The 19,532-nt window shown below is 45.4% G+C and overlaps 1 protein-coding gene across 1 annotated transcript in view; it reads right to left on the bottom strand.

Moving 5' to 3' along the window:
- grin2aa (glutamate receptor, ionotropic, N-methyl D-aspartate 2A, a) overlaps nucleotides 1-19,532 on the bottom strand; it is a 111,781-nt gene that overhangs the window by 34,198 nt on the left and 58,051 nt on the right. Inside the window, exon 4 of the mRNA XM_027002767.3 lies at nucleotides 12,859-12,973. Coding sequence (XP_026858568.3) covers nucleotides 12,859-12,973 — 115 coding nt within the window. The remainder of the gene's footprint in view (nucleotides 1-12,858; nucleotides 12,974-19,532) is intronic.

Below are 19,532 nucleotides of genomic sequence, written 5' to 3'. Positions count from 1 at the left end.
AGCCAGATCACATTTGGAGAGCGAGATCACATGAATTCACGTGGCGTCAGTATTGAGCTGCAATCATGTGGCCTTTTCCTTATTAATAGAAAGCTATATTGGTCAAAATTGAACCAAAAGCCACAATGCACTGTAGGAGCAGCTATTATTCTAACACTGAAGTTATAAATGGAGTTGAACCTGTATTTTGTCTTTAACATTGTGTATATGGCACCGAACGTGTATAGCAGTCTGTTCTGCTGCCAGTCGGCACCCAGCTGTGAATCGGGGGGTCAGGGCTGTGATTGCCTCTTTAGATAAACCAACCTGTTTAATTTGGAGGGTCAGGGCCTTTAACACGACACTGTCACTGGTGGGTTATATATAGCTCGGAGCGCTGAACCCGGGTCAGGTGTGCTGTGGAGAGGAGGACGTGCTCTTCACACACGCAGACACGGACTGCTGGATTGAGAAGGGCCCACCACCTGTGCTGGTTCTGCAGTCATAGGTTGGGTTAGGACAGTCAATGGGGTAGAGGTGGTTGGGTTAGGACCAGTGAATGGGGTAGAGGTGGTTGGGTTAGGACCAGTGAATGGGGTAGAGGTGGTTGGGTTAGGACCAGTGAATGGGGTAGAGGTGGTTGGGTTAGGACCAGTGAATGGTGTACAGGTTGACTGGTGAAATGTGCATGACAATAGACAGGCTGCAGTTTCTAATTGTACACCCATAAAATGCACCTACAAAACAGGAGTAGCTAATGATGTGGTCAGTGATTGTACTTACAAGACACATTTCTAGTGAATGTAATTGTTACAATATACAATGGTATATTGTACCTTTTCCAGACTGATCACAGCATGACATCTACCTTTTGAAGATCTGGTCTACTTCACTTTGTCAGGCAGGTCCTGTTTCATTGATTTCTTGATTGAGAACAGGGGTGGCAGTAATCAGATATGGCTGTGGCTAAAGAAATTGAACTGAGCTTTCCAAAGATGTGATAAACCACAGTTAATTTATGTTTTAATGGGGGGGCAATCACTTTTTCACACAGGGCCATGTAGGTTTGGGTTTTTTTTCCCTTAATAATAAAAACCTCCATTTAAAAACTGCATTTTGTGTTTACTTGCGTTATCTTTTCTAAGATTTAAATATGTTTGATGATCTGAAACATTTAAGTGTGAGAAACATGCAAATAAATAAGATATCAGGCAGGGGGCAAACACCTTTTCACACCACTGTAGATGGCCAGTTACTTCATTTGAACATTAATGTAAATAAAACTTTCTTGAATGTACCCTCGTAAATCAAGTTGATCTGACCTCAACTGAATCCATCCAAGATCGGCATAATGCAGAGAGTGCGACAGAGCAAGAGAAGGAGAAAGAATGAGACAGACAGAGAGACAAAGAGCGAATGAATAACAGAGTGGATGGATAACATCATGAATCACTGGCACACTGACTCTTTCATTAAAGCTGGGCCCACGATTTAGAGTGACCCTCCCCGTAATTAAATCCAGCCATGCCGCCCCGAAGCCAGACACACCGTGCATTCTGCACAATGACCCCACACTGTTACTGACACCGCTTGAGCCTGTTTAGTGCCACTTAAACCAGGAGCATTCATTCTGAAATGCCTCATCTCATGTCAGCGAGCCCTATTGTCTATTGACTGAAGAGTTTCCGACGAAATCGAAAAAGATCAACTCCACCGCTTCCTGGACAAGCGTAATTGGGCCAGGCAGCTGAGCACTGGCATGGATTAAACGCCCTGCCATGACACTGACGGGCGTGTACAGGCCTAGTGATGCCACAACATTTTAATAAGCCCTGACGGAAGGATATAAAGAAAGAAGCAGAGGGGACAACAGTAGGGGGAGTTTGATGACGTTCGGGCAGGTCCAAATCGAAGACGAGCACAGGAGTGAAAACTGAGGGCTGCTCTCCAAGGTGACAGTGGGTTGGTCTGCGTTGTTGTTCGGCGCGTACACGTGCACACGCTCGCTTGTGGGGAATAACAGTCAAGCACCGATATGTCTTATTTTCTGTTACCATAGTCCACAGCTTATCAGGCATGCCGACTGAGAGCAGGTCCCCACGAGGTCACAATGGTTAGACAATGGTATCAAAATCATCAGCGATAGTCTGATTTATGGGTAATATCAGATGGTGCCTCGTAGCCAAGGCAAGAGTGACCAAGCCGACCCCCCCCCCCCATGTTCTTGTAGGGAAGTGAATTGCACAACACAGGCAATTTGCCACCAAGCCACCAAGGTCAGAAGAGATGAGGGAGGAATAACGGAGGAATAACAGAGGAACAGCGAGAGAGAGAGAGAGAGAGAGAGAGAGATGAAGAAAGAAGGAGAAGAGGCCAAGAGGGTTTTTTATGAAGAGCAGCACTCATTTTTGGAGACCTTCAGGAAACCAGTCCCTTCTTCTTAATTACCCACTTGCCCATTCACAAAACCTCAAGTCCCTTCTTCTCCAGGAAAAAAATCCATAATTATTCACATAAACAGCTCTATGCCAGAGATAGCCACCCCTTCACATTTCCTTTGATCCTGATATCTCATTTAAGAGAAAACGCTCTCATTTAGTGGATCGCTCCTGCAGCGGCTTCGGTGGGATGTGTTCTGGATGGCGCCTGTCCCATAGAGGCTGCTGGTGGTGTGCTCGATACTTCAGCGGCAATCCCCCACCCCAAGGTTCACAACGGTGGGGGGTCGCTGATTACATGGAATGGAGGAATTCCCAAGTGTTGCGTTTCAGGAGCCTCAGGGGACGTGGCACACCACAGCACCCTCACATCTACACACGACGGTGAACGCTTAGATATAATTCGCACAGTGCTGGATTTACTGGTGGCACTCACAGTTAAGTAACAGCATGCAAACTGACGGAACAGGTTTTAGGCTTTTACTGTTGTGGAGGCAGTTTGTGATTTCTTCTGAAAGGTTATAGATAAATGAAATCCACTAAACTCAGTCAATGCATAACAAGCACTTCACTTTTTTATGACTGTGATTCCGGGAATCATAACATAAAAATTTAATATACTGCAATATATGCCTGACTGACGTCTGCTTGACACCCATAATAAATAGCGCAAGATACAACTCTCAGGTGGCCTTCAAGTTGTGTTCATGTTATGGATCTAGTACACAAGAGAAGAGGAGAAGTAAAAAAAAAAAAAACTGGACAAACTTTTCAATATATTTTGAAATCTGATGAAAGTCAGACATAACTAATCCATTTCCAATGTCTTATGCGACATATGTGGAATTGCAGAAAATTTCAAATGGTTAGATTTTGAAAGCTGTGGCTAATAAGGTGATAGAGAATGCAACAAAGGATGGAAGCATAGGAGCTTAAAGGGGGTGATTTTCAGTCAGTACAGAGGCCTGGCTTCATGTTCTATCTTAATATACTCTCTCTCGCTGTCTCTTTCTGTCATGTGCGTGCTTGTGTCTCTCTGCCTATCTCTCTCCTGTCCACAGGAAGGCAGTTGTCCAGGTGGCACAGACACATGGTTCATTGTGCCTGCCATCACCCGGAGAGATGGCCAACAGCCGAAATGGCGGAGAGATCCATTTCACGCCGACACAGTTTACAACAACTTCCAAGCCAGACCTCAGGGTATTCCACGATCCCTGGAGTAGTGTGTGTGTGTATGTGTGTGTGTGTGTGTGTGTGTGTGTGTGTGTGTGTGTGTGTGTGTGTGTGTGTGTGTGTGTGTGTGTGTGTGCGTGCGCATGTATGTGCTTGTGTGTCTATCTGTCGAAATCCATACATTTCTGGGTGCTTTTGTGCGAGAGACACAGAACGAGGCCGACAGAGCATGCGCCCACGTCTGTTTGTCCTGCAGTCACACCTCTCAGTCTCATATCTCCCCATCATCTTGGGCTCAATCCTCTCTCAGGGCCAGGATGGCCAGATAAATATTTATCCTGGTGCAGGTGCCCATGGGTCCTGGGTCTGTGGACCTGTGCTGCAGCTTTGTCAATAATTAAATTCCTAGAGCAAACTTTGAGAAAACCTGAGTCTTGCAGCTCCAAGGAATCCAATTCTAACTCCAGGTTCAGACACTATCAAAGATCCGTGAGCCACAAATCATATCTGCGGTGAGAGGCGTGGGGGCAGGTAGGGATTAACTGTTATTTTCACAGGGCTGTTTGCTAAAGGTGCTGGTTAGAAGGTGTCCACATTCAGTGCATTTGACGCAAGCAAGGTAAACAGCTCGATAATGGATCTCAAAATGCTCCAAGCTCTCACCAGTTTGAAGCGTTGAGACAATATAGACTTGGTTATGAGGCCAACGACATGAGGCCAACGACATGATGCTGTTAATTATTAATGCATTGATAGTTAACATGCACGGCTGCAGTTATCCATGCCGTGGCTCTCATACGCCGCGACTTCCGTCCTGGACAGCTGCAGACCTTCCTGCACCGTTCAGTGTGTCCCCTCAATCCAATTTAGATAAGAGGCTGATTTGAAGGGGATGTGACAGGTCAGAGAAAATGCTAATGTGTGCTGCAACTGGAACAGCACATCCCTGCTGCGGGTGCACAGCGCAGAACACTTGCAATATTTTGCCCTGATTCTGGCCAGGGCTTTTGCTTGGAAATAGGCCTGCCAATATAATGAGTGATGTTGCACATTAATAGCAAAAAAAACACAAAACAAACACACACTGCCTGTTGTCTCTCTCTCCCTCCTAACCAGGAGAGCATGTATCCCCTTGGCCTCACCGCTGTTTGGGCCAACGGTGGGTGGATTTGCCGCTTCTCTGGCTTCATCTGTTTTAATTAGCCAGGCCTGCTCGCTGAGGGCGGGATAGGGACAGGGCTCCAGGCCCAGCGCAGACCCCTCCGCAACCCGCCTGTGGCGCCATACAGGCAGTCATTCTTGCCTCTGCTTGCCAGAGTCTCTCTCTGGCACCTCCTTGGGGTCTGAGTGGCACACGGTAGGCGTTCTTCCACGGGGTGGTGGCTAGCAAGACTGAAGCACTCAGCAGTGTGAGGCTTAGCCCCCTGTTAGCCCCCTGTTTATTTACTCAGATGTACAGTGTAAAACTGAAAAGCATGAGTGCAGCTCTGAGGATATCCCTCCAAAACAGATTAACAGATCATGACTCACTCAAAGTGCATTTTAAACCACATAAACACCAGTTTTTATATTAATCAGGTAATACTCAGTAATAAACTTGCAACAAACTGTTCTCCAAACACCATTCGCGTACATTTCACCTTTTTGCAGTGTGTCTGACGGTGAAGTTTTTCTTAGACTGGGAAAAATCATATCTGATAACAGGGATCATATGTGAAGTTTCAATAGCTGTTCTGAGTAAGCAGAAAATCAGCACACTGTGACGTGCGGAGGCAAAGCAGGATGTGGGGACAAGCCGTGTCTAATACAAAGACAACAACGTGGTTAGCAAACCTAACAGGTTCAAACAATGACAACACCTATACTCAGACACAAGACTTATATACATGCACACTAACGACACACAATAAGGAACAGGTGTGAAACACAGGGAGGGCGTGGCCATACAGACGAACACACACACAGGAAGATGTTTGGGGGAGGGGCCATACCATGACAGAGCGACTCCCGGGCGATACCTCCCCGCAGGGCCCATTGGGCCGCCTGCTTATTCCAGAGTGGAGCCTCCTGGGCGGAGTCTTAGGTGGTACTTTTGGCGCCGGAGGCTCCTCGCTTTCGGAGTCCACAGACATGGTGTCCATCTCCAAAGGAGAATCCCTATGGAGAGCCTCCTCCACCTACATCACCAGATTCTCCTTCCGACTGGGCAGCGGTAGCTCAGTGGTTAAAGTACTGGACTTGTAATTGGGAGGTTGCTAGTTCAAGCCCCCCAATTCCTGAGGTGCTGCTGTTGGGCCACTGAGCAAGGCCTTTAACCCTCAAGTTGTACTCAGTCATAATTGTAAGTTGCTTTGGATAAAAGCCTCAGCTAAATTCTGTGAATGAAAGACCTCTGAGTCTAATTGGAAGCTGACATCAGTGCATTCTGATTGGAGGCTGGTGTCTGTTTGGTGCTCACTCTGATTGTGGTCCCAGTAAGGGTAATAGGACCCTGTGGAGTCTGGACCTTAATACTGGTCTCCCTGGTACCAGCTTCATGGTCCAACTGTGGAGTCTTCCCCAGGACTACACCCAAGGGGCCCCCCCAAATTTTCCAGTAACACTGTCCCCTGTCGTCGTGGTACTGAGAGTGCCCAGGAATATCGAGGGATTCCCAGCAAGGGCTGGGGAGGAACGGTTGCACCCCTTCTTCTTGTTAGTTTTTTCCAGTATCCTTCGGCAGTTGATGTTTCTATGCGGACGCAAAGCAGGATGTGGGGACGAGCCGTGTCTAACACAACAAACGTTTATTTAATATAAAGACGACAACGCAGTTAGCGAACTAACCTGGATCAAACATCGACAACACCTATACTCGGACACAAGACTTATATACATGTACACTAACACACAATAAGGAGCAGGTATGAAACACAGGCAGGGCGTGGCCAATACACACACAGGGAGACGTTTGAGGGAGGGGCCGTACTGGGACACACACACACACATAGTTGTAAGATAAATGGCAGATACAGCTTACACAAAAAGAGGGTTGCTTTTAGATTAAGTTGCCCAGCTGTCTAAAATATCCAGCTCTGTGAAAAAACCATCTGAGGAAGAATTGTTCTTTAAAAATGTATAAGTAGCTTTGGGGAGAAAGATTTTACATGGGCAAAACCAAAAAGATCACAGATGTGTACTAATTCAAAGGCAATTTATTTTGGGTGATGGCTGTAATTTATCTGAAAGCTAATAACAACAACAAAAAACACAATCACACTATCTGCGGCCTATAGTTTGGCACAGTAAATGAGAAACAACTATACCCTTAACTCTCATCCACATGCGATTTGTTTTTAGTAAGGTAGCCTAGATTGTTGTTGTTCCTCTGAAACTGTGGCTGGGTGCAAACTAAATCAATTAGCGTGCCTGCGTGCTCCTACGAAACCATGACGGTTATCAAAATGGAGAGAGATGGCCCAGGAGTCCTGAAACAGCAAGCAGGCGGCCACAGATCTGCTCTAATGTTTTAATGAGCACATGCAACAGATGCTTTTGACTTATGAAGTTTACAACCATCAGGGAATTGGATGTCTGCTTTTGTCATAATGCTCTTTTTCAACACACTGTCTTAAGAAAGGCAGAATGTTACACATAAAGTTCTGGGACGAGAATCGTTTTGATTTTACACAGCACCGGCTTTTCCAAGCACAGTAAAACTGTCCCACTTTCCAAACTCAAACAAGCTTATACCCTGGTGTGGGCTTGCACAATGTTCACATTAAGGCTGTGATGTCATTCCTGTGCCTTCTGTCATTCAAAGTGAGGCGGGCTTGGCCTGCTGAGTCACTTCTGGTGAGCGGCAGCAATCTTCTTAAATAAAGACTTTTTCTCCACAGGATCAGGCCCAGGGGGCAGCAAATCATGCAACACCCAAGAAGTAAAACTGAAGCAAGCAGATATATTTTCATGTACTGCTCAGAGAGTGAGAGAAAACCCCTTAAAACTAAGTTGACATCGCTACCAAATGTAGGGTTTTCCCCATCAGCTAGGTCTATGCACACTTACATAACCTTTTCAGTTCTAAACAGCAGTTATTCTTGGACACATTCTTGGAGCCTATAATATATGAAAATAAACAATTCTTAAAATAAACATGGACTCCCTTTTCCTCTCCACCTGTACATGCGCCAGTTGTGGCTTTGTACATAAATTCACTGGCTGGGCACCCATATAATGACTTTTAATAACAAGTAGTGTTTTTAACGTACTGTCACTTAAACCTTTTCAATTCATCTGTAAGAATATAAAATTTCAACAACAGGAAACGTAACGCACCGTAACTTTTCTACGCAAACTACTCCAATCCAGTTAAGAAGAATGTGATTGCCGAATAAAGGACTACAGGCACCAGTCTAAACGCAGAGCTGCGTGGTGTCATAGCTTATTCACAACGCAAATTTCATAACAGAGTAATGTTCTCCGACCACAGCGGAACAGCGGACTTAGCCTTCACTGCCGGGCTTTCCGTGGGAGTGACGGGACATATTCCGCCACAGTCCGCTAGAGCCGTAAATCTGCCCGCAGCCTTTGCTCACCCAGCACTTCGGCGTTGATGAATTGGCTTTGTCAGATTAATATCAGCGTAACGCAGTGCCAAACCGCATTACACTCCTATTATGGTCTGAAAAACAATGCATCTGTCATGTAGCTCTCCTACACTGCTACTGTAGCTCATTTCGAGGTTGGAACCGCTGCTGCTCAGTGGCCAAGCGTAAGCAAACACCTGCAGAGCCCAACACGTGCGTGTGTGTGTGTCACGTTGCCCGTGTCACAGACACCTGATGTGTGCATTGTTGTGTTTTAAAATGCATCATGATAAACAGTCCTGTGTATCCGAGTTTTGACCAAGCAACCCCGATTAATGAATGCCCGCATGCGTGTTCCGACAGATTAATGAACTCCCCTTTTTACCCCTCAGGTGATACTCGGGCTGTGCATCATTAAGAGATGACTAATTTGTCATTTTCTGGACACTTTCTGTTTTGCATTTGACTGATGTATGTTCAGAATCACAGATCACAGCTTTATATATATATCAGGAATTCTATTATTCTCAGCAAGGGGACAGCAAAGTGAATCGTACCATGTACGAGCGGAGTGGCAAGCAGCATGCATCATTTTTCTGCTTTAATCAACATCAACAAGCAGCAATTTGATATGGAATTAATTAATGTAATTGCTTTCATGTGGCTTCAATTTGGCATTGCAAGCAGTCTGAACTTTACATCTGTCAGCTTGCTTGAAAAAAGTGTAAAGAGCATCTAAGCCCTTCCTCGTTGGCTGCTGGTATGGGGAGGGGCAGGGGGAGGGGCAGGGGGAGGGGCAGGGGGAGGGGCAGGGGGAGGGGCAGGGGGAGGGGCAGGGGGAGGGGCAGGGGGAGGGGCAGGGGGAGGGGCAGGGGGAGGGCTTTGCCCCGAATCATCTCAAATCTGAGCATTCCTCCCCTGTACATGCAAATTTGTGGTCACTTGCTATACTTGGGCATATCCAAGTATTGGAGCTTTGCTCCAACCCAACATTTAACACCCGTGACCAAGTTTATTCATTCTCAAGACTCGAGCTACCTTTGCTTGCACACTAGTGAGCTGGTATTAGTAGATATTAGAAATAAGATGGACAGTCCAAGATATTACAAAGCATGGATAGTTTGTCACGGTCTGCCGATTAACCCGATTACAACACGCAATGTTATGCCGATATTAGCCAAACTATTTCAACTTGTAAATGCTTGGGTCGCTCTGCTGGCTTACGGCGGCTCTGTTTATGTGTGTAGTCATGGAGTGCATTTTCCATTAATGGCATGAACCACTGCAGCAAAGGTATCTGGCAAAAACAATGTAAGCTGGCTGTGTGTGTTTTTTAAAAAGATAAACTTGTGGGTAAAGGTATAGCTGCATGAAAGCGAGCATTTAATGTTGTATCTGTGCCATTAGAAAGATTAGACTGCATTAGAAAGCATGGAAACGGTACTATGAATGGACTACTCATGAAAACATCTTGGTTCAGTAGTTTCTTAGTTTAGTGTTTCTGAACTTTTCTTAGTCCTAAGGACCCGCCAGATAATTGCCATTTCTTAACCAAGCAGAACAGAAATGTGGACCATCTGGTGGACTTGACGACTGGTTTGAGAAAGAACTTCTGCCACTGTTTGCGTGTAAATGTTAGCTACTGATTAGCTGGATTAGGTGTACTGGATTTAGGCTGGAAATAGCCTCTGCATGCGCATAGAGCTCCAGGAGCAGAAGTTCTGTATTATCAGGGTTACTTTACATGATGTAAACTGACACAGTGAAGTTTGATTTTTGACCTCATTAGCCTTTGAACCTCCCAGGCCCGGAGGCTAAGAAAGACCTGTAAAACCTTTAACACGCTCCACTTGAGTGTAACACAAATCCAATAGAGTATTGGTAGGGCAGCAGTGTCTTAACAAGCCAGAAAAGGAGATATTAAAGCCAACCACCAATTTGTGGCTTGCACTGAAAATTAGGTAAATTTTTTGTGCAAAGGACTGTAGCATCTGGCAAGTCTTATGTTTCTGTGATCATATTCATCTCTCAGACTGTGATAAAGTGGAGCTATTGGAAAGAACGGGAGACACACGATGTGGATGGGAAATCACAGTTTTCATAAGTGACCGTGCCTCTCAGTACGGGACCAGTCCTGCCAATTAAGTCTCCCAGCAGTATTGACTGCGCTGCAGGAGCAGCTACACAAATCAATCTGTCCTATTGTTCTGCTGTTGCAATAACTCTTGCAGCTATGCTTTCATCGAACCACAGCAATTCTGAAAAAATAAAGAAGGGATAATAGCCAAATGTACATGTGTGTGAACGTGTGTGTGTGTGTGTATGTGTACATATGTGAGCATGAGTGTATGTGTATGTGCACATATGTGAGCATGTGTGTGAGCATGGTTGTGTGTATGTGTACATATGTGAGCATGTGTGTGAGCGTGTGTGTGTGTATGTGTATATTTGTACATATGTGAGCATATGTGTGTATGTGCACATATGTGAGCATGTGTGTGTGTATGTGCACATATGTGAGCATGTGTGTGAGTGTGTGTATGTGTATATTTGTACATATGTGAGCATATGTGTGTATGTGCACATATGTGAGCATGTGTGTGTGTGTGTATGTGCACATATGTGAGCATGTGTGTGAGCATGGTTGTGTGTATGTGTACATATGTGAGCATGTGTGTGTGTATGTGCACATATGTTAGCATGTGTGTGTATGTGCACATATGTGAGCATGTGTGTGAGCGTGTGTGTGTGTATGTGTATATTTGTACATATGTGAGCATATGTGTGTATGTGCACATATGTGAGCATGTGTGTGTGTGTGTGTGTATGTGCACATATGTGAGCATGTGTGTGAGCATGGTTGTGTGTATGTGTACATATGTGAGCATGTGTGTGTGTATGTGCACATATGTTAGCATGTGTGTGAGCGTGTGTGTGTGTATGTGTATATTTGTACATATGTGAGCATATGTGTGTATGTGCACATATGTGAGCATGAGTGTGTGTGTGTATGTGCACATATGTGAGCATGTTTGTGAGCATGGTTGTGTGTATGTGTACATATGTGAGCATGTGTGTGTGTATGTGTACATATGTGAGCATGTGTGTGAGCGTGTGTGTGTGTATGTGTATATTTGTACATATGTGAGCATATGTGTGTATGTGCACATATGTGAGCATGTGTGTGTGTATGTGCACATATGTGAGCATGTGTGTGAGCGTGTGTGTGTGTATGTGTATATTTGTACATATGTGAGCATATGTGTGTATGTGCACATATGTGAGCATGTGTGTGTGTGTGTATGTGCACATATGTGAGCATGTGTGTGAGCATGGTTGTGTGTATGTGTACATATGTGAGCATGTGTGTGTGTATGTGCACATATGTTAGCATGTGTGTGTATGTGCACATATGTGAGCATGTGTGTGAGCGTGTTTGTGTGTGTATGTGTATATTTGTACATATGTGAGCATATGTGTGTATGTGCACATATGTGAGCATGAGTGTGTGTGTGTATGTGCACATATGTGAGCATGTTTGTGAGCATGGTTGTGTGTATGTGTACATATGTGAGCATGTGTGTATGTGTATGTGCACATATGTGAGCATGTGTGTGAACATGGTTGTGTATGTGCACATATGTTAGCATGTGTGTAAGCATATGTGTGTATGTGCACATACGTTAGCATGTGTGTGAGCATGTGTGTGTATGTGTACATATGTGAGCATGTGAGTGGGTATATGTGCACATATGTGAGCATGTGTTTGAGGATATGTGTGTGTATGTGTGTAAGCATGGTTGTGTGTATATGTACATATGTGAGCACATGTGAGAGCGTGTGTGTGTGTATGTGCACATATGTTAGCATGTGTGTGAGCAGGTGTGTGTATGTGCACATATGTGAGCATGTGTGTGTATGTGCACATATATGAGCATGTGTGTGTATGTGCACATATGTGAGCATGTGTGTGAACATGTGTGTGTATGTGTACATATGTGAGCATGTGTGTGAGCATGGTTGTGTGTATGTGTACATATGTGAGCATGTGTGTGAGCGTCTGTGTGTGTGTACATATGTGAGCATGTGTGTGTGTGTGTGTATATTTGTACATATGTTAGCATGTGTGTGAGCATGTGTGGGTATGTGCACATATGTGTGCATGTGTGTGTATGTGCACATATGTGAGCATGTGTGTGAGCATGGTTGTGTGTATGTGCACATATGTTAGCATGTGTGTGTATGTGCACATATGTTAGCATGTGTGTGAGCATGTGTGTGAGGATATGTGTGTGTTTGTGTGCATATGTGTGTGAGCATGTGTGTGTGTGTGTGTGTGTGTGTGCGTGCGTGCGTGTGTGTGTGTGTGTGTGTGTGTGTGCGCGTGCGCATGTGAACATATGTGTGCAAGTGTGTGTGTATGCATTTGCATGGCCTGACATGCTGTGGGTGTGCCAGGGACAAGTTGTGATCTTGGAAAAACCCAAAGCTTTCATCACAGCTTTGAATTTGCAGTAGCTGGCATCGTGTGGTCAGGGTGATTACCACGCTGACACACTTTCACATCGTTCCAGGCTGTAATTAAAATGGTGCATTCACGGACAATAGTATTGCGTGAACAGTTGCTAATGACGGCTTGCTTGAAGGAGCCGCAATGAAATCAAAGCAGTGCTGGAAAAGAAAGCGGAAACATCCCTTACCTTCTCCCATTCACGATCCTTGTTCAGGACGATGACCACCAACTTGGGATGTTCCTGGTATCCATCCTCAGTGAAAGACAAATCCCTTCCATCCCAGCTAACATTCATCATGTACCTACAGAACACACACACACACAAACACACACACACACGCACACACGCACACACACACACACACGCACACACACACACACACACACACACACACACACACACACACACACACACACACACACACACACACACACACACAGTTGGTCATTTCCAGGAAGATTACATACATCTGATCTCCCAAAGGCATAAAGTTATAGATGAAACATTCTTTTGAACATTGTAAGATTGGTGTATAATTTTTGTTTTATACAGTTCTAGAATGAAATAAAAGTAAAAGAATACCATGAAAAGGTTTGAGCCCCCTAAGAGATTTAAGCACAGACCAAGGTCTCAGACCTTAGTTAGAGGTATGGCTTGTTCACAGTCATGGTTAAGAAAGGCCAGGTGGTGCAAATCCCAAAGCTTCATAAATACTTGGACTCCTCCATCCTTGTCCCAAAAATCAGCAGCCATAGCCTTCTTTAAGCACTTGCCTAGCACTCTGAACATTAAAACGATCGTGCCCACAAATCAGGAGAAGGCTGTAAGAAGATAGCAAAGCTTTGTCAGGTAGCCGTTTCCCCAGTTCACAATGTAAAATTAAAACTTTGCAGTTATCTAGCAGAATTACTGCAATGGCAAATCAAAACCCATGCTGGACTGCAGAAGACTTGTGGTAAGATTTGGCAGACTGGTGGTGCGCTGTTCTACCGTGCAGTGACACCTGCACAAATGTGGCCTTCATGGGAGCATCATCAGGAAAAAAATCCTGTGTCTTTGCCACAAATTTCAATTTTGAACACTATGTGTGTTCAATTTGCAAATGAACATCTAAACAAGCCTGCTGCATCTTGGAAACACATCCTGAATGGCTAAAATAGAATTTTTTGGCCTCAATAAGCAAAGGTATGTTTAGAGAAAAAAAGGATGCAGAATTTGGTGAAAAAATAACAACTCTCCAACAGAGGCGGAACAGTCATGCTTTGGGCTTGTGTTACAGGCCCTGGCACAGGGAACATTTCGTTGGTAGAAGAAAGAATAGATTTAATTAATACTAGCACATTTTGGAAGCAAAGAACACCCAGTTTGTAAAGAAGCTGAAGGTGAATAGAGAATGGCTTCTGCAACAGGATAGTGACGCTAAACACACCTTAATCTTCAATGGACTACTTCAAGCTGAAGGTTTTGCCATGGCCCTCATGTTCCCCCAACTTAAACATCATTGAAAATCTGTGAAAAACCTAACTGAAAAACCCCAAAGGAGCAGTGTATGCAACACAGCACATGAATCTCATAGAAATACAAGCCTTTTTCATAGAAGAATTGGCAAAAATCCTTCAAATACAAATGGGGAGACTCCTAGCTGGTTACAACAAGTACTACAAAAGCTTACCAGAGAGATGTTACTAAGTATTGGTCATGCAGCCTGCCCAAACATTTGTTTTGGGCCTTTCCTTTTTACTATTTTGAATGTAAAAGAGGGATAAATAAATAATGAAGTGATCTAGTTTAAAATATAAAAGAAATGTCATCTGTATGCCTTTTGGAAATCGGGTCATCATTTACGTCCTTAACTATTCACAGTAACAGGAATTTTAACCAGTGCTGCCAAAGATTTTGCATGCCGTACATCTTACCTAACCATGTCAGGAGGTTAAAAAAAAGTTCACTCCTACTGGTATTAATTCTATATGTAAAGGATCAAAATAATGCATGAAGGTCATTTGAAACATTCGGCGGCAGGAAGATGAAAGGAAGAATTAATGAGCCATCTAACGACTGACCTAAATCAGATGTCACATTAACCAAAGATGAAAAATCCGCCCAGGATTATTATTAGTATCATATGAAATGTGCATTTGTCACTGCCACTACTACTTTTCCATTCTGTACAAAGATGAGAGAGAGAGAGAGAGAGAGAGAGAGAGAGAGAGAGAGAGAGAGAGACTCAGGGTGCGTTCGGAAGCCCGCCTGCTGATTGAAGTCACACACACACAAAGATAGAGTGTAAAGGATGTCTGAAATGAGTGGAGATATAAATGAATAAGGAAGTGTAGAGTATGTGTGGTGTCTGACTGGCATCCTGATGTCCCACCACACCTGTGTTCCTGCACTGTCCCTTTAAGTGTGAGGCTCACTTCTCACCTGGGGCCATCTACTTCCAAAAGCCAGGGAGGCAAAGTAGACACACACACACACAGTCATCTCCACACATACACATTTGCCTCCACACATACAGCGATGTCCGCACAAACACACCCATGCAGCCATCTCCAGACACACACACACACACACACACACACACATACACACAAAAACACACACACAGCAATTTCTACATGTGCAGCCATCTCCACACACACACACACACACACACACACACATCCACCTCCACATACATTTGAGTGGCTGTTTGTTTTCTCACGCGACCAAATGAGGTGCTGGCAGAGCCGGCCGGTCTGTGAGGCACCACGACGTCTGCAGGATGCTCTAGCTGATTTACTGCCCCGGCCAGCTGCCCCAGCAGCCCGACGGCCTGTCAGATTGATCGGGGGCCCCATTCAAAGAGTGCGAACCTGAGCGCGAATCTCCGTGCCACGGCAGACATATCATTGAATTCAATCCCATCAGACCGGCAGGAGAGGGAGCGCATCGATGATCTGCACTCTCTGCTTCTTTATGGGATTGTGTCTGACATGGCGGCGGGTCTACGCAGTCCCGCTATCACATCAAGTCTGGTTGTCCCGCACTGTGTCCATCCTCAAGGGCTCCGCGCTGATAGGCCTGTGTGCATCACTATGCCGACCTCACCTGCTTGCAAATTACTGAGCGCCTGAGCGGCTGGACTCTGATCGAAGTAATCCAGAAAAACCTAGAGTGGAGACACTGCACAGCCATGCACTTGCTCTCTCTGGGCTGCACCTGTTTGCCAAGGGTTGTGCCCCCTCCACGTTAACCTTCATCCTGCATGAAGCGTGCCTGACCACTCCGCCACGTCGACTCTACCCTGCAACGTGTGCTATGAAAATGCCCCAGGTAGGAGAACTGAATGGCACCATCAATGAGCGATGCGTGCTGGGCAACCAAGTGCATCCTGGGTAATGGAGTGTGGCTAAGATTGCAAGGTTCCAACAGGAAGATTCCATGGAGTCAGACAGGCCATCCCCTATGTTACATATAATAAATTTGACACATTAGAGCAAAATCGCACCCCTAAGTCACATATACAGTTCAAATCATTTAAAGCAGTCTTTACGCTGCATATAGAGGGCTTCAGTCATTAGTGCAAAAGAGTGTCCCTGTACTACATAAACAGAGTTTATGTAATTAGTGTGAAACAATGTCTCTTCTTTTGGCTCATTTGCTAAAAGCCCCATACATCCTCTGTATGCTTAAATGAGATCATTAAGCCTCTTAATGCCATACAAGTGCAGAGCTGCACTTCTTTGTACAAGGTCAGTCCAGCTGTGTTTCAAAGCTATATTTTTACTACCTTCTACAGTGTCACTATCCCAGAGATCCAGCCACCACGGGTTTGCCTGGTTTGCACCTGGCTCCTCCCAAGCACCGCCCACTGATCAGACACCCCTGCAGCTAAAAATGGACTCGTTAGGACCATGCGTATTCTCCCCCACCCAACCCACGTGTCTGTGAAGTGGTGCCAATTGTGAGAGCCTTTCTGGGCTGTGCTTCCTGTCTCCGCTGGTGTGCTAGTGGTCTGTTTCGCCAATGCATGTTTTTGATCATGGATGTGCCTATGAATACACTGTCTTCCCAGCTTTTTTGGACCACACAGCCAGTTGGGACAGTGCCTGAAGGATCAGCCAAAATAAATGCACCCAGCACATGCCACCTGCCTCCTGCCTGCTACCATTCCCAGAAATAATTTGGCACAATGCATCAGTCTCATCAAAACAACTTCTCCAGCACAAAGAGCCTAAAATGCTCTCTAAGCGCTTTGCTTCTAAAACGTTTTGTTTTCTATTACAGATTATAATATAACACACAGTAAAACATTTGTTATTCACCTGTTCTGTATAGGTGGAAAAACCATTACGATATAACTTCACAAAATTAAGTGTGTAAAATATAGTTGTTATACTGTATCTAAATCTAAATCTACGCTCCAGGATTTTATTACAAACTCAGTGATTAAAATGTTGAGAAATGTACTCTCTCAACAACTGCCTGTACGAATCCATCACAAGTGAGTTTCCAATCAATGTTTGTTTCTCCCAGTTCTGCACAGGGGAACATGCTGAAATTGTCTGATTTTGTATGATAATGATTTACCCAACCGCACATGCAAAGGTTTCTGACGTCTTTGCTAACCCATCTGACAGCAGACTGCTGAACTCTAAGTCTATCATGAAGCCACCAACAATCAGAGTGAAACTGAAACATGGTTATCATGTGAAAAAAAAAGCATTAGCTGCACAAACAACGTTAATAGCATTCTTCCAGCTGTGTTATGCATTTTGAGTAGATTTCACTTGCAAAGCAATCCATTCAGAACTTCCCCCACTCAGCAGTCCTGAGTGCATCTATGTGTTTGACTATGCTAATACCAAACACATTTGTTCAGACCACAAAGTGCTCAGCACGGCCCCTGAGTCCCCGTGCCGTCCGCCAGTACATTGGCGTGAGAGCGCAGCCATTAGCGGAGCCAGCAACAGGGCCAGATTTGCACTTCTGACCATCTGAGTGCAGCATACGGCTCTCAGCCCCCACCTAGTGTTGGTGACTGGAGCACATATCACATTCCAGTATCCCAGTGCATTGTGGGCCAGGGCAAGCGGCACTGCTGCTCCATAACAGGCAATATGGGCCTGGTGGTGTGTGTGTGTGTGTGTGTGTGTGTGTGTGTGTGTGTTTGTGTTTGTGTGAGCGGTAAGCAAGATTGCTCTCCCCAGTGCACAGATTCAGGTCAGTTATAGGCCTTTCAGCTAAAAACAAACCCATGATGTTAGCATGTTAGTTTGGTCAGACCTGCATTTCCTCTCCACCAACATGCATGCACGTGCATGCCTACTCTTTGTGCGGGACCTTTCCATGGCAAGCTTTCAGTTAGTCCAACGTTAATGGAAGTGTAGTGTGTCATTAAGTACACAGTGTATTTAAACAGCTCCCAACAAACTGCTAAGCTCCTGGGCTGGTACTCTTAAACGTGCTGCTTGCACACTGCAGCAGGTCCACTACTTCCAGTCTATTCCATGTTTCTTTCATGGTCTGGTGAGTGTTACACAGTGTGTGTGTGTGTGTGTGTGTGTGTGTGTGTGTGTGTGTGTGTGGTGGGGGGGTCCATTTGCTGTTTGATGTGTGACATCAGCAAAGGCCGGTGTTTTCTACCATATTTCTGCCACTCCAGACGGGGTTGGCTGAGATATTCCGTTCCCTGCTGTGTAGGCACTGCGTCTCTACTGCCCGCCGGCTCGTCTGGGTCAACCTGGCTGGCTCTAATGCGCTCTGACCACGACCGTATGACGGAGCCTCTCTGACAGGGGCAGCCTCTGCCTGGCGCCACCCAGCCCCCAGCGCAGTTCTCTAGGCTGCGGGGGTGGTGATATGGCAGCTGCAGTTTGAGAGTGACGTCATCGCTGACCTACCCGTAACGGAATTAGCCATCGCTAGCAGTGACTGAAGCTCGGTCGGCATGACGACCAGCACTCTACTGTTGCGGGTGGCGTGAGCCATGGCGCTTGCTTCTGGGAGGGAAATGGCACCGTGACAGGTGCCGATGTCATGGGCTCTGGACAGAGGCTCTGCTGCCTGGAGGGAGGTTAGATTGCTCGGTTCTCCTTTAAGTGCTCTTTATTGCTCAAAACTGTGAGTTAAAGGAGCACAGTCGAAGAGCAGCCCAACTCCGCCCGCCCCAACACACACACATACACACACAAACACACACACACACTCACACTGCATCAAGGAGACTCTGCACTCCTTCCTCCGGGTTGACAGGTCATTTCAGTATTCATCACTGATATATGAAAGGTAAATTTGTTGCCGAGATCTGCTTTTCACCTGAGTTGAGATGAGAGTCATAAATCTGTCATAAAGGAAAATTCATCTTGGGAGCAAATATTTCAACACCACGTCTGACGCTCCATTTTAACGAGAACATGAACTGCATCCAGGTGACGCCTTGCCACTTCTTTTTGTTTTTTTCCCTTCAAAACAACATACTCTGCCAGATCATTTTACTGTACTGTGCCTGTTTCCACAAAGCAGAACATTAGAAAAATCATTAAGACAAAACGATTAAGCAAGGGAAGCATCTGGTCTGAGCACTGTTTCCTACTAAATCAGCAGTCTTCTCATTTGGCACTGAGAACAACAAACTGAGAGACATGAATAAAAGCAGAGCAGTGGCTCACAATGCATCCGTCTTTATGGCTGTTCTGCTGTGCTGGTGTCACCAGGACCGTGTGTGTTCTGCTGTACTGGTGTCACCAGGACCGTTTGTGTTCTGCTGTACTGGTGTCACCAGGACCGTGTGTGTTCTGCTGTACTGGTGTCACCAGGACCGTTTGTGTTCTGCTGTACTGGTGTCACCAGGACCGTGTGTGTTCTGCTGTACTGGT

Source organism: Electrophorus electricus, chromosome 3 (genome assembly GCF_041902795.1).
Source record: "Electrophorus electricus isolate QZ-2024a chromosome 3, ASM4190279v1, whole genome shotgun sequence".
Classification (NCBI taxonomy): domain Eukaryota; kingdom Metazoa; phylum Chordata; class Actinopteri; order Gymnotiformes; family Gymnotidae; genus Electrophorus; species Electrophorus electricus.
This window is presented reverse-complemented; position numbering and strand designations above follow the sequence as displayed.